General features: G+C 36.9%; 1 protein-coding gene across 12 annotated transcripts in view; it reads right to left on the bottom strand.

Annotated features, from left to right (window-relative positions):
• The window catches only part of LDAH (lipid droplet associated hydrolase), a 142,184-nt gene that overhangs the window by 89,164 nt on the left and 38,051 nt on the right, over positions 1–14,969 (bottom strand). For all 12 annotated transcript variants that reach the window (XR_004669735.3, XR_001337810.4, XR_010109214.1 and 9 more), the window contains exon 4: positions 1,481–1,650. Coding sequence is in view for 4 of the 12 variants with exons in the window: in XM_003827013.6 (XP_003827061.1) it covers positions 1,481–1,650 (170 nt within the window). In the remaining 8 variants the exon portion in view is untranslated. The remainder of the gene's footprint in view (positions 1–1,480; positions 1,651–14,969) is intronic.

Below are 14,969 nucleotides of genomic sequence, written 5' to 3'. Positions count from 1 at the left end.
GACAATAAATATTGGAACCTAGGTGTCCTGATTCTACTGCCAGAACTCACAGCAACTGTGCAAGTAGAACCACTAAGAGGCAGAGCTGGACAACATAAAGATGGCAACCACATGACACAGTACTAGAGGAGACTTCGAAGGCACAAAAGAGATTAGAAGCTGTGCAAAATGCTAAAAGGAAAAATAAAGCCTGCATTCTGATTAAGACACCTTATTTAGGGAAAAAACACCCAACACAGTAGACAATAATACAGAGAACAGAGTACAATCTTGAATTTATTGAATTCACACTTAGAAATGAAAAACATATTTTCTTATACCCAATAATAATTTAAAACCTCCATTTAGTATCAAAAACCACAGCGAGGGAGGCTATAGTTGTAATTTCCCAAGGGCAATTACGAATAAGAAGCAAGCAGGTGAAGCTGGCAAGAAAAGGAGCGAGTGCTTAGTGAGCTTTGAGACCCCACTGAAGATATTTTATCCCACGGAGTGAGAAACAGTCAAAATCCTAGCACAAAGCAGCCACAAAGCGATCACGTCCTATCTTGGCTTCAGATTACTAGGTTTACCAGCACTCCATGCTCCCACACCCCCTGAACTGAAACAAGACAGTAGGTATCACATCTATTGGTTAGACTGTCTCCTCAAGCAGACTCCAGGCTCTCCTACTTCAAAGACTGTCTTACTCACTGTGATGTCCTCAAAACATAGCACAGGATCTGACACATGGAAAGGGCTTAATATATGTTTGTTGAATAAAGAAATGAATTATCTTGTGAATTGCATCCATTGAGTTATTTCAATGATATATGTTAGTGAAAGTACAATTTTTTTGTTTTGTTTTATATCTCTTATAGTTCACTTGCTTTCCTGGGCACTTTAAATAGGTCTTTGCATCTCTAGTGCCTCACTTAATATCTGGCACACAGTGGTATCCAACAGATATTTGCAAGCATTTGTGAATATGTGTCTCAAAAAGGCCGCCAAGATACAGAATAGGTAAGAATCTGAACTTATGACTTAATAAAGATGTAGTGTTCCATAAAGACAGCTGTTTGCCTATCAGTGATGATGATGATGATACATTTCTTCCTTCTGAAAAAGGCAAGGATATTTACAAAATACCTTCCCACAAAAGACAGATTCTTGTCTAGGTCTTACCTAGTGACTGCTCTTAAATATTTCTTTATAAAAAACAGCAAGTAATGTGTAACATAAGAACTCCGATAACCCTAGATTCAAAGGCATTCTTTCAGAAACTTCCTATCTCCCTCAGCATTATTCTTTGAAACATTACGAACATACATTCACATAAGCCCATCGTAATATGGAGATAAGGATAAAGGCAGAAAGCAAATATCCCTCTCTCTGTTCTATTTATCAACTGAACAAGAGACAAAAGAACATAGGAAAGGTGAGGAGGATTTGTGCAGGCACACAGTCCAGCACCCACAGTTACCTCTGGAGACCTACTTACCGGGAGCTCAGGGACTCGCTTCAGCATCTGAAGTGTGAAATAGCTGCCTATCGAATGGCCAATGAGCACAAGTTTCATGTCCTTTGGCACATGAGTTCTCAGGAAAGCTAGTTTGTGCTCTATTTGTCCATTTAGTCCATAAATGTCCTTAATTTCTTGAGCGTTTGAATCTAAAAGCAAAAATATGAGCACATTTTCATTAAGTAAAAGTAATCACTGAAAAAAGACCAAGAAAAAGATAACAATCATGATAAAAAGCAGTTACCATTTATCGAAAGCCTACAGTGTGCCAGTGATAATATTAGGCATTCATTATATTAACTAATTTTCACAACAATTTTGGGAAGGAAACATTATAACCTTCACCTGATAGGTGAAAATCCCAATGCTCATAGATATTAGGTGACAGATTAATAGTCACAAACTTATTAAGTGGGAGAGGTGAGATTCAAATTCAGGTCTCCAAATCCTCAAAGTCCATGAACTTTCAATAATTCTGTGTATTACTGTTAGCTTAGGCCAGTGGTTCTCAAACTTGAGCATACATCACAATCCCCTTAAAGGCTTGTTAAAACATATTGCTGGGCTCCACACCCCAGGGTTTCTGTTTCAGTAGGTCTAGGCTGGGGCCTGAGAAGTTGCATTTCCAAGTTTCCAGGAGATGTTGATGCACTGGGTCCCAGTACCACACATTGAGAACCAGCTGCTTAGGCTAATTTATATTACTAATAGACAACTAAGAAAGTCCATGACATGACTTAATTATTTTAGATAATCTTTATTTATTTAAAGAATCCAGACTGAAAAACTTAGGTAGAAATGTTAAAAACTGTCCCTTTTAAATAATCAGCAGTCCTGACCTGAAATATCCTCCCTCCCTGTCACAAATGAACTGCTCTTCTAGGTTCTTCAAGACCTAATTAAAACTTTACCTAGCTAATCCTCGAGAAAAATTAATGAGCTCTCTTCTGTGCTTAATCAGTACCTCTTTTATTACAGCACTTTATCAAACTTGCACATTGTTTGTTTGTATGTTTATTTCCTCTCTTAGGCTGTGAGTTCCTTGAAGGCAAGGTCCATCTTTTCATGTGTCCTGTGACTAGTACACAGCAAATGTTATGGCTGAATGAAAACTGGAACTGACTAGATGATCTCTGAGGATGCTGGCCACTCTAATATTCTACGAGTGTAGAAAACTTGAATAGGTTTTCCCTATGAACATATATATAACCCAATGACAGGGTGTAATATTTCAAAATATCACAAGACAGTCAACTGTTTCCTAAAATTTGAGTGACTGAACACTGAATTTCTTGCTCTCATGACTTGCAAGGCATTGATGGGAATTACAATCGGTATGGCTCATTCAAGAGGCACCCCAAACTCAGAAAAACTACTCTTCTGTTTTGTTTGTATATGGTTTTTTTTGTGTGTGTGTGTGCTCATCTCCCCTTTTAGTCTAAGTCCTGTTTATCCTACAAACTTGAAACAAGCGTTATCTCCTCTGAGAGACCTTTTTATGATTCATGATGTGAGGAGTAAAGTGGCTCTCTTTTCAGTTTCCACAACATCTTTGTTTATTTATCTCACTATACTACTCCTAATTCACTCCTACTTTACAATTCAGGTCTTGCTTATCACTGCTCCCCAAAGTCCAGCATACAGTTATTGAAAAGCTTTTTCTTGACTCAATGAGGCTTACTTCCCTATTTCCATAGTACTATTAATCTCCCAGGTTAAACATGTTATGCTCTCACTCTTTTTCTCAGGTCAGCTTACAATCCATTCTCCACTTAACAAGGAAGTTCAGCATGAAACAGAATTGGGAAGAGAGAGAATCTGGAACCTGACTTTGGTAGGACTTCTAATGGCTCCAAATCCACGTTTTTATGCACGAAATATTATATTTAGGTTTGAAGAGTTTATACCTTGCTTCTCTAATCACTCTACCCAAAAGTGATCATATCATTCTTTGATATAAAAAAAACCACAATAATGTTAATATTTGCATCCCAAGTTCTTTTTCAAAATATGCAGCATTTGGAAATATCCAAGTTTTCCTTCTGTTGGGACAGTAGGTGCAGTACAAAGATAAACAGGCTCTGGAGATGAGATACATCTGGGTTTAAATCTCAGCTCAGCATCTCCCTAACTGTGTGACTTGAGCAAATCCTTTAACCTAGGCTTCAGTTTCCTCATACACAAAACAGAGATAATAATGCTAGCCTCCAATGGCTGTTGTTTAAGTGTCTGGCATAAGCAGATAAATAAAAGCTATGATTGCCATCATTTCAATTCCTGTTATTTAAGTCCTCCTCCAAATATACACCAAGAACATTTACATGGTTAGAGCAAAGAAAATGGGCTAAATATTCTAAAATTTCACTGACATCATAAATAAGGTCCTAAAACATTGTATTTCAGATAAACTTTAAAGGACATTATAAATCAGAATATTTCAGAGGTAGATCTGGCTTTACCTCTGGGAACTACTCAGTAGATTTTCAAGAACACAGTACTTGTTAGTGTTTGCCAAAGTGGTAAGATTAATGGGGAAAGTACTTTCTAAAAATGAACAATGACTGAAAATTTAAATGTGCTATCTTTTAAAATTTATTTTTATTTATTTATTTTTAAGATGGAGTCTCACTCTGTCGCCCAGGCTGGAATGCAGTGGCACAATCTCAGCTCACTGCAACCTCCGCCTCCCAGGTTCAAGCAATTCTCATGACTCCCAAGTAGCTGGGATTACAGGCGTGCACCACCAGGCCTGGTGAATTTTTGTAGAGATGAGGTTTCACCATGTTGGCCAGGCTGGTCTCAAACTTCTGACCTCAGGTGATCCACCCACCTCGGCCTCCCGAAGTGCTGGGATTACAGGCATAAGCCACCACTCCCAGCCTATCCTTTTTCATTTTACTAGTAAATAAAATTCTAGATATTATTTTACTAGCAGAAAATGAAAGGTTAAAAGACTATATACTTGATTATATATTTTCATTCCTATTATTTTAATAGTAATATATTCTGAGAAAATGCTAGAAATTATTAACTTACTCTCCAAAAAATGCAGGAAAAATTACATTCAATTGTATCAAAACCAGAAGAATGCTAATATGGAAATCATTTATAACATTCTTTCTATAAGGAAAATGTACTCCAAGTTATAATCAATGAAGCACATTTGGAACATAATCTGTTTCTAAATTGAGAACTGCCCGAATTGGTGGATGACAATCCAATCCACCATATTGTTACCAATAAATTGTGGGGGAAAGAAAGAGAGATCAGACTGTTATTGTATCTATGTAGAAAGAGGAAGACATAAGAAACTCCATTTTGTTCTGTACTAAGAAAAATTCTTCTGCCTTGAGATGCTGTTAATATGTAACCCCAGCCCCAATATCATATTGACAATTTTCTCTTAGAACCTGAGCCTATTTCTTAGACCCATCTCTATTAGATATCACTTCACAGCTCACCTAACGGTTCTAGAGTTTATTTCAAAAAGTACACATAACTTGTTCTGAAATAATTAGTAGAGAAATTAAATAATATCAGCACTTCGCATTAACTTTTTGTCTAATCGTTCAAATTTGCTGCTCCAGTTATTAAAGTTATTAAGCAGTCATTAAAATTGCTTTCAATTTTAAATTCCCTTACAGCCTCAGAACACAGATAAATCTGATGGTTATAATTTTCTTCATTTTACATGAACTGAATTGACTACTCTGACAGAAAACAGTGACTAATTGGCCCTTGGTATTATTGAAAGTACAGACATAAATAAAATATACTACCTTTGCCTTTCAGGAGATCATAATCTACTAACAGGAAACAGACATAGATAAAAACACAATTATTAAATGCCAAAGTTAAGTATCTCAAGCATTTGTGTGAGAAAAGAACACAGTTTATTGGATCACAATAGAAGGGTAATGGCCCTTTGATTCATAAAAAGTACTGTACCTTTTCCCACTCTACCCAAGATAAATAACTAGAAGATATTCTTTATTACATGTATATTACTATAAATGTATACATTTAACTATGTATCTGAATCCAAGCAAAACAGTTTAAATTTAACTACATATTTAACTGCCATTCATATATATATATATATGGCTATATACTGAATATAAATGTATAAGTTCAACTATTTATTTTCATACAAACAGTATTTATTGGTCATCTCTGACCATGGAACAGACAAGACTGGAGATTAGCACTACACATGCCTTTGGTAGGACTGAGTCTGCAGACAGTAACTACATCTCACACCAGAATTTGCTCAGCTACTAAACCCTTCCATCCTGCCCCCAGTCATTACTCCAAAGCTGTATCTTAATAACTAAACAACTTGCATGTAAAAATTGAAAGGCTAAGAATAATATTTCATATTTTAAAGAATTCTTTGATCAAGATGAAAATACAGTTTCCTTGTGAAGCATGTTCTCACCCATAAGTGGGAGGTGAACATTGAGAACACATGGACACAGAGAGGGGAACAACACGTACTAGGGCTGTTGAGGGGTGGGGGCGGTGAGGGGAGGGAACTTACAGGACAGGTCAATAGGTGCAGCAAACCACCATGGCACACATATACCTATGTAACAAACGTGTACATTCTGCTCATGTATGCCTTTTTTTTTTAAGAAAAAATAAAATAAAATAAAAAGTTTCCTCCTTAATTTCTTTCAAATACACAAAAAAATCATATGTTGTTCACCATGCTATACATATATATAAATATATATAACTACAAATATAAAAAGAGACATGAAATATTTACTCTAAATTCATGATAGAACTAGAGATGGGATACAAAAAACAAACCTTTTTCTGTATTGTTTTATTTCACTTATTTTGTTAACAAAAAATATTTATGTAAATATGGCAATGTTAACTGTCAATTGTGAGTAACAGAATCTTTGATTGTTATATAACTCTATTTTGCTACGTTTTTAAAAATTTCTCAAAATAAATTTAAAAAAAAGAATGCATTGACATGCTGTTGTTCCTAGATATCTTACACCTATTTTGTAGGGAAAATCACCATTGATTTCTTTCTCACATGGAATACAGAAGCCCCCAAAGATGTTGTGGGTTCATACTGAATATCAGTGAATTGGCTCAATGAGAACTGTGGTCCCTAATTCTGTATGCTTACCTACTTCATCGATCCATAAGGCCTTCCTTTCACAGCTGTCCTGAGGTTACTAGGCTGAAGTGAGAGTACACTCTCATCAATCCCCAGCTCCCTCCCTAAGTATTCTGTAAGCTCCCTGTATCTAAACACTGGTACAACTCTGTTAGCTCTTAAAGTATGCATTACAGTGAGGGAGATGGGAGATAATTATTCTATTTAACACTGCTATCTTATTTAGAAAACAAATTTCAAAATTTGTAAACCCCAAGCATATGTTTTATAAAATAATTTTTAATTATTATTCTCCAAACGGTGAAAACCACAGTCATCAAATTATGCTTTCCACTTGACTAAAACCAATTATCTGCTAAGGACTTCAACAGTCCTTAGCAGGAAACAGCAGAGAGATTCAGCAAGGAGAATATAATGTTATAGACTTGGCAAACAATAAAAGAAAAAGGCATAAAAAGTGTGTTACTTTTTATTGTAAAGTGATATTTTGGAAACAGCCATGTTTCCATGGCTGTTACTTGGAAAAAGCCATGAGTTCTGTGGCTATGTGTGGTTATATGGAAAGGTGAAGCATAAGGTTAAAAAGGAAAGTTGGGTATAGATGAAGTAGGAAACTGAACTTCACACCAAGGAGTCTGGACTCGGTTCTGTGATCAATGAGAAGATACCTATAGATTGCCAAGAGAGGAGCGCACAATCTGGTCTGTGTTATGGACGTTAACTGCAATGCTCACTCTCCCTACTTCTGTCTGCCCTGGGACTCTTAACAATTTGCTTGATTCCTAACTTCTTCTCTTGCTCTGCACTTTGGTTTTTTGCTCTTCTGACCCACAGATTTACGTGCTTTCATTTCTAGGGACTGTGAGCCCTGAGAGTTGATTGATTGGTTGTTCCTGCCTTGGGCTCATCTAGTCATTCCATCTTACCTCCTTGTTGCCCTGCCACTCCCAGTCCTGGCAAGAGAAAGCTCCACTGGGTTTTCTCTCTTTCTTCCTATTTGGGGGACTGCAGTGAGAGTAGTTTATTGTTTCTTTGGATAAGCATGACTCAAATTCATCATTAGTTGCAAGATTGTGTAACTTTTTTAGGTAATGTTTTTATCTGCTAATACGAAACCAGCGTGATTTCTAGCTTTCATTTCATACTTTCTAAACAATGACTTGAAATAGTTGATAATGAATTTCCCATCATGTATGCTGACTCTATAGCAAATCAAATCCAGAAAACAGTTTATACTCCTAACTCCTCAAATTTTCTTTTCACACTTTTTTTTCCCCTCGAATCATCCCCTTCTGACATTGGTGAACATCTGTTCTTCCAATTATATTCAACTTATGATTGTGATAATGTGGTCTACTAGAATATTATTTCCAACTGTTCATAATTTTAACATGTGCTAATATGAAGCAAAACATACTTTCAACATTTGATGTGTGGTAATAGCTTATGCCCTTTTTCTCAATGATTACATATTTTTCACGCCATTATTTTGCATGCCAGAAAATCAGTACCTTAGGACAATCTTGGACAGCAAATAATATATCTGTGTTGCCTATCCAAAGCCACTCTAGCATACATTTGCAAACATAACCTCCCATGTGTACAACAGATGAGAGCAGAACTGTTCTAGCTGAATGGGGGGCTGGTCCAGAGCCCTACTTAGCCTTCACAGAACTTTTGAGCTACTCAGATACAGAAAGTCACAAACCTAAAAGGTGGAGACTGGCAAGCAATTCTAACTCTTTGTATACCCTTGTAGCATGACAGTTAATAACCTAGTAGGTTGTCAATAAGTCCTTGATGATAATGAGTTGCCCTCTCACCCTCTCCAGAAACCACAGCTTCCTTTGGCGCTATGGTGGCCCTTTGGGCTAATGCCTCTAGATGGCACTATTCTCATTAGGTAGCAAAGAACCCAGACTAATTACTAAGTTATTAACTCAATAGTACACAAGCAGGCCAAGTAGAGATAAACATATTCAAAGTAAAGTTATAAATAATAAGATGTCAATTTAAAATAAGAATTAAAGCTGTTTCCTAAAAATTCAGACACATGACAGATATTTTCTACTGGTTTTCCGTATCAGTGTTTATTGTGAACATCTAGGGCAGTGGTTCTGAAAATGTGGTCCCAGGACCAGCAGCACCAATATTACCTGGGAACTTGTTAGAAATGCAAATTCTCAGGTCCCACCCCAGATCTACTAAATCAACAACTCAGAGGTAGCCACCTGTGTTTTAATAAACCCTCCAGGTGATTTTGATGCATGCCAAAGTTTGAGAACACCTGATCAAGGGTGATCCTCTGAGTCTGTTTTCAACTTTCAAAGTTGCCATTCATGTTCTCTTCAAATGTTCGCTTCTGTCTATAGTATGACTTAAGATAGCTCACTTGATCATGACCATATCCTTTTAATGTGATGTTGAATTCAGTTTGCTGGTATTCTGTTGAGAATTTTTGCATGTATGTCCCTCAAGGATATTGACCTATACTTTTCTTGTTTTGTCCTTATTCAGCTTTGGTGGTTTAATTTCTTTAACAGATACAGTCTATTCCGATCATCTATTTTTCCTTGTGTGAGTTTTGGGAGCTTGTATCTTTCAATAAATTGGTCCATTTTATCTAAGTTAAGTTTATGGTCCTTTTATTATCTAAGAGATCAGCAGCAATGAATCTTCTTTTCTTTCTGAATACTTGTAATTTGTGTCTTCTCTTTTTCCCCCCTTGGTTAGCCTGGCTACAGGTTTATTAATTTTATTAGTCTTTTAAATAACTAGCTTTTGGTTTGTTGATTTTTTTCTAATAATTTCTTGTTTTCAACTTCATTGATTTGTGTTCCCATTTTTGTCATCTTTTCTTCTCTTTGCTTTAGGCTTAAATTGTTCTTTCTCTAGTGTCCTAAGGCAGAAACTTAGGTAATTGACTTTATATCTTCCTTCTTTTCTAATACATGCAGTCAATGCTATAAATTTCCTTCTAAGCACTAGTTTTGCTATATCCTACAAATTTTTATAAGTTGTATTTCCACTTTTATTTTGTTCAAAGTATTTTTATGTTACCCTTCAGACTTCACTGACCCATGTGTTATTTAAAAGTGTGTTGTTTAACTTCTAAATATATTGGGATTTCCTAGCTATGTTTCTGTTGTTGATTTCTAGTTTAATTCCACTGTGGTCTAAGAGCATACCTTGTATAATTTATACTCTTTTAAGTTTCTTAAGGTATGTTTTATGGCCCGGAATATAGTCTATCTTGGTGAATGCTCCATGTGTGCTTGAGAAGAGTATGTTGTTAGATGAAGTAGTCTATAAATGTCAATTAAATAAAGTTGACTGAAGGTGCAATTCAGTTCAACTATATCTTTACTGCCTTTCTGTTTGCTGGATCTATTAATTACAGAAAAAGGATTGCTGATGTTTCCACTTATAATAGTGCAGTCTATCAGTTTTGCCTCCTGCATTCTGACCTTTGTTGTTAGGTACATATTTGTTAAGGATTGTTATGTTTCCTTGAAGAACTGGTTCTATTATCATTATGTAATGCTCCTCTTTATCCCTGACATTTTCCTTTTTCTGAAGCCTGCTTTGTCCAAAATTAAAATAGCTACTCCAGCTTTCTTTTGAATAGTGCTACCATGGTATATCTCTGTATATCCCTTTACTTGCAACATATCTGTGCCTTTATATTTAAAGTTTTTGTTTGTTTGTTTTGAACTGTTTATTTGTTTGTTTTAAAGACAAGATCTCACTCTGTCGCCCAGACTGGAGTGCAGTGGCATGATCTCGGCTCACTGCAGCCTCAACCTCCCGAGTTCAAGTGATCTGCCCACCTCAGCCTCCTGAGTAGGCTGAACCACAGGTGTGTGCCAGCACGCCTGACTAATTTTTGTATTTTTCTGTAGAGATGGAGTTTCACCATGTTGCCCAGGCTGGTCTCAAACTCCTGGGCTCAAGCAATCTGTTGACCTCGACCTCCCAAAGTGCTGGAATTACAGGCGTGTATAACTGTGCCTGGTCCTAAAGTGGTTTCTTGTAGACAACATATAGTTGGATCTCCCCCTACCACTCCAACAATCTGTGTATTTTAATTGGTATATTTAGACCATTCACATTTAAAGGGATTACTGAGGCTGGGCATGGTGGCTCATGCCTGTAATCCCAGCACTTTAGGAGGCCAGGGCAGGTAGATCACTTGAGCCCAGGAGTTCAAGACTAGCCCAGGCAACATAGCAAAACCCTGTCCCTATAAAAAATATAAAAATTAGCCAGGCATGCTGGCACACACTTGTGGTCTCAGCTACTCAGGAGGCTGAGGTGGGAATGATCACTTAAGCCTGGGAGTTTCAGGCTACAGTTAGTCTCGTTGGCACCACTGAACTCCAGCCTGGGTGACAGAGTGAGACTGTGTCTCTAAATAAATAAATAAAGTGATTACTGATATAGTTGAATTAATAGCTATCATATTTATAAATGTTTCTTCTTTGTTATACTTGTTCTTTCTTTTTAAAATCCGACTCTCTATTCCTAGCTTTAATTGAGCATTTTAAATGATCTAACATTCTCTCTTCTTCTCATGATAATTATACTTATTAAAAAAAATTTTTTTTGGCTGGGCACAGTGGCTCATGCCTGTAATCCCAGCACTTTGGGAAGCTGAGGCGGGCAGATCGCTTGAGCCCAGGAGTTCCAAGACCAGCCTGGGCAATATGGTGAAACCCTGCATCTACTAAAAATCCAAAAATTAGCCAGGTGTAGTGGCACACGTCTGTAGTCCCAGCTACTTGGGAGGCTGAGGTGGGAGGATCACCTGAGCCTGGCAGGTTGAGGCTGCAGTGGGCCAAGACTGTACCAATGTACTCCAGCCTGGGCGAGAGAGTGAGACCCTGTCTCAAAAAAAAAAAAAACAAAAAAAAAAAAACAAGTTCATCTGAAGTAACACTATACCACTTCACCTTTAGTCCAGGTATGTTACAACTGAGTATTCCCAATTCCTCTCTTCCATCCCTTATAACATGATTGACATTCATTTCATTTATCCATGTTGTAATTACTCAACATACTGTTACTTTTATTACTTTGAATAAACAGCTATCTACCAGATCAATTTGGAACAAGAAAAATAAACTTTTTAAACCTTTATTCCTTCTCCGATGCTCTTCTTTATACAGATTTGAGTTTCTAATCTCTGTCGCTTTCCCTTCCCCTAAAGAACTTCTTTTAATATTTCTTGCATAGGATGTTTCCAGCAATTAATTTCCTCAGCTGCTGTTGGTCTGAAAAAGTCTTTCTTTCTCCTTTACTTTTGAAGGATGATTTCACTAGATAGAGAAATCCAGGTAAGTGTTATTTTTCATTCGACACTAAATATTTCACTCCATTCTCCTCTTTGTTGAATGATTTCTGACAAGAAGTTCCCTGTAATTCTCATCTTCGTTCTTCTACAGGTAAGGCACTTTTTCCTCTGCCTATTTTCAAGATTTTGTCTTTGGCTTTCTGCAACTTAAGAATGACATATGTAGGTGTAGAGCCTTAGTATTGATCCTGCTTAGTGTGCTCTGAGATTCCTAGACCTGTGTTTTGTCATCTGGCATTAAGTACTTCAACTCTTATCTTCTCCATTTTCTCTTTCTTCTTGATCTGGTATTCCAATTATGCATATGTTACACCTTTTGAAATTGTCCCACAACTCTTGGATGTGCTGTACTTTTATAAATTATTTTTTTCTCTTTGCATTTCAGTTAGGAAAGTTTCTATTAACCTATTTTTCCAGCCCACTGATTTTTTCCTCAGCTGCATCCAGCCTGCTGGTGAGTCCATCAAAGGCATTTTTCATTTTTGTTACGGTGTTTTCTAATATTTCCTTTTGATTCTTTCTTAAGAGTTCCCTACTGTCTGCTTGCATTACCCGTCTGTTCTTGCATGCTACTTCTTCCATTAGAGTTCTCAACGTAGTAATCATGGTTACTTTAAATTCCCGATCTGATATTTCTAAAATTGGTAATAAGTATATATCTGACTCTGGTTCTGATGCTTGCTTTGTCTCTTCAGACTGTTTTTTCTTGCCTTTTACAATGCCTTCTAATTTTACTTTTTGCTTAAAGCTGGACATGATGTATTGAGTAATAGGAATGAGGTAAATAGACCTTTTATGTGAGGCTATATGTTAATGCGGCTAGAAGCTGGGCTATACTTTTTTTGTTTGTTTGTTTTTTAAGATAGGGTCTCACTCTGTCACCCAGGCTGGAGTGCAGTGGCACTATCTCGGCTCACTGCAACCTCTGCCTCCCGGGTTCAAGCAATTCTCCTGCCTCAACCTCCCGAGTAGCTGGGAGTACAGGCTTGCACCACCATGCCCGGCTAATTTTTGTATTTTTAGTAGAGATGGGGTTTCATCACGTTGGCTAGGCTGGTCAAGCACTCCTAACCTCAAGCGATCCGCTCGCCTCAGCCTCCCAAAGTGCTGGGATTACAGGCATGAGCCACCACGCCTGGCCAGGGCTATGCTTAATGTTTTCTGTAGCTACAGGTATCAGAAACTTCAGTTTCCTTTAATGTTCTTGGTTTTTTTTCCTCCATTGCCTTTGGTTTTCCCTATGAACTCCTTCTTAAATAGAGTTTGTGTCTTGTAGCTCCTACAGTTATAATGAACTATTATTAAGGTAGAGGCCTGTAGACATGGTGGTAAAATGAGGAGGGAAGCATCCTATAATGTAATGATTAAACCTCAGTCTTTCAGTGGGCCTGAATGCCTGTGCTGTGATCTTCAAAAGTTTTTGTCATCTTTTTTTCTCCTCCAGCATGTGAGACAGGAAGGCTAGGGGAAGACGGAGTTGGCTAACTGCCCTTCCCCCAGGTTGGATAAAGCTCTGGAACTCTTTTTCCCTTGGAAAGTAAGCCATGTTATTGAGAATATTCTGGACATACTGCAAAATGCTTACTTCTCTTCCACTCCTAACAAAAAACCATAGGGGACATTTCTCAAATTTTCATAAAAGAACCTGATAAGGTTCCTAGAAGTAATACCTATGAAAGTGAAGAAGTCCCCCAAGAATAGGCTTGCAGAAGTTTGTTACTCTTAAAATAGTCTGTACTTTACCCTCAGCAATTCATCAAAATCACCATTTATGTATTCTACACTTATGTAGTGTATTCTACATAAATGGCACTAGTGTCTTCTACAATCTTCATTATATTTCCTTGTCTCTCTAGATTTTAGGTGACAATTTGTCCTGTGACCTCAATTCTCTGAAAGGTCTAAGAAAAATGATTTTTAGTTTTGTTCAGCTTTTTTCTTTTCTTTCTTTCTTTCTTTTTTGAGACACAGTGTCACTATGTCACCTAGGCTGGAGTGCAGTGGCACAATCTTGGCTCACTGCAACCTCTGCCTCCAAGGTTCAAGCAATTCTCATGTCTCAGTCTCCCGAGTAGCTGGGATTATAGGCAAGCACCACCACGCCTGGCTAACTTTTGTACTTTTAGTAGAGATGCAGTTTTGCCATGTTGGCCAAGCTGGTCTCAAATTCCTGGCCTCACATGATCCACCTGCCTTGGCCTCCCAAAGTGCTGGGATTACAGGCATGAGACACCACACTTAGCCTCAGCTTTTTTCTTATTGCGAGGAGAGAAGTGACAAATTCCAAGTTCTACATGTCAGAGCTGAAACTGGAAGTCCACTATTTATTTAAAAAAAAATTCTATGCTAAATATTTTCTTAATGTATAACATATGCCAAATACAAGTTTTGAACAGGTAATAAGCAAATAAATGTTGAAAAAAAATACCCTGAAAATCTAAATGTAACTATTTCACTAACATTTAAGATACACACTTCATCATGATATTGTCATAGGGGAAAAAGCACTAAAAATATGGTCCCTGGTGCTGCTATTCCTAGATGCTTACTTCAGCCTAGAAAATATCTGAGCTATTACACAAAGTATTATTCACTGAAAAATCTCACCTCTTAGTGCCAAGGTGCTAAAGTTTGTTAGGCTTTAGGCTGAAAATGTTTAAGCATAATTAAACCATTATGAAGTTTTAGTATTTCTTTTCAACCTTTAACTTATAGGACACTGATTTTTTATTTTCTTATTCAGTTTTCCATACTAAATTGTTTAATAAGCACATATAACTTTTTAATCTAAAAATACAATAAAGGAAGGTAATCCATTTTGAAAATAAATAGAAAATTATACAACATACTCCCTGCAGCTAAACGGTCAGTTGCAAAATACAAGGTTAACAATTAGATAAAACTAGATAAATTGATACTGTTTATCTGACGTGCAACATTTACACAAATTAATAACAGATTAGTAAACTAATGTT

The sequence above is a fragment of the Pan paniscus genome, chromosome 12 (assembly GCF_029289425.2).
Source record: "Pan paniscus chromosome 12, NHGRI_mPanPan1-v2.0_pri, whole genome shotgun sequence".
Classification (NCBI taxonomy): Eukaryota; Metazoa; Chordata; class Mammalia; order Primates; family Hominidae; genus Pan; species Pan paniscus.
This window is presented reverse-complemented; position numbering and strand designations above follow the sequence as displayed.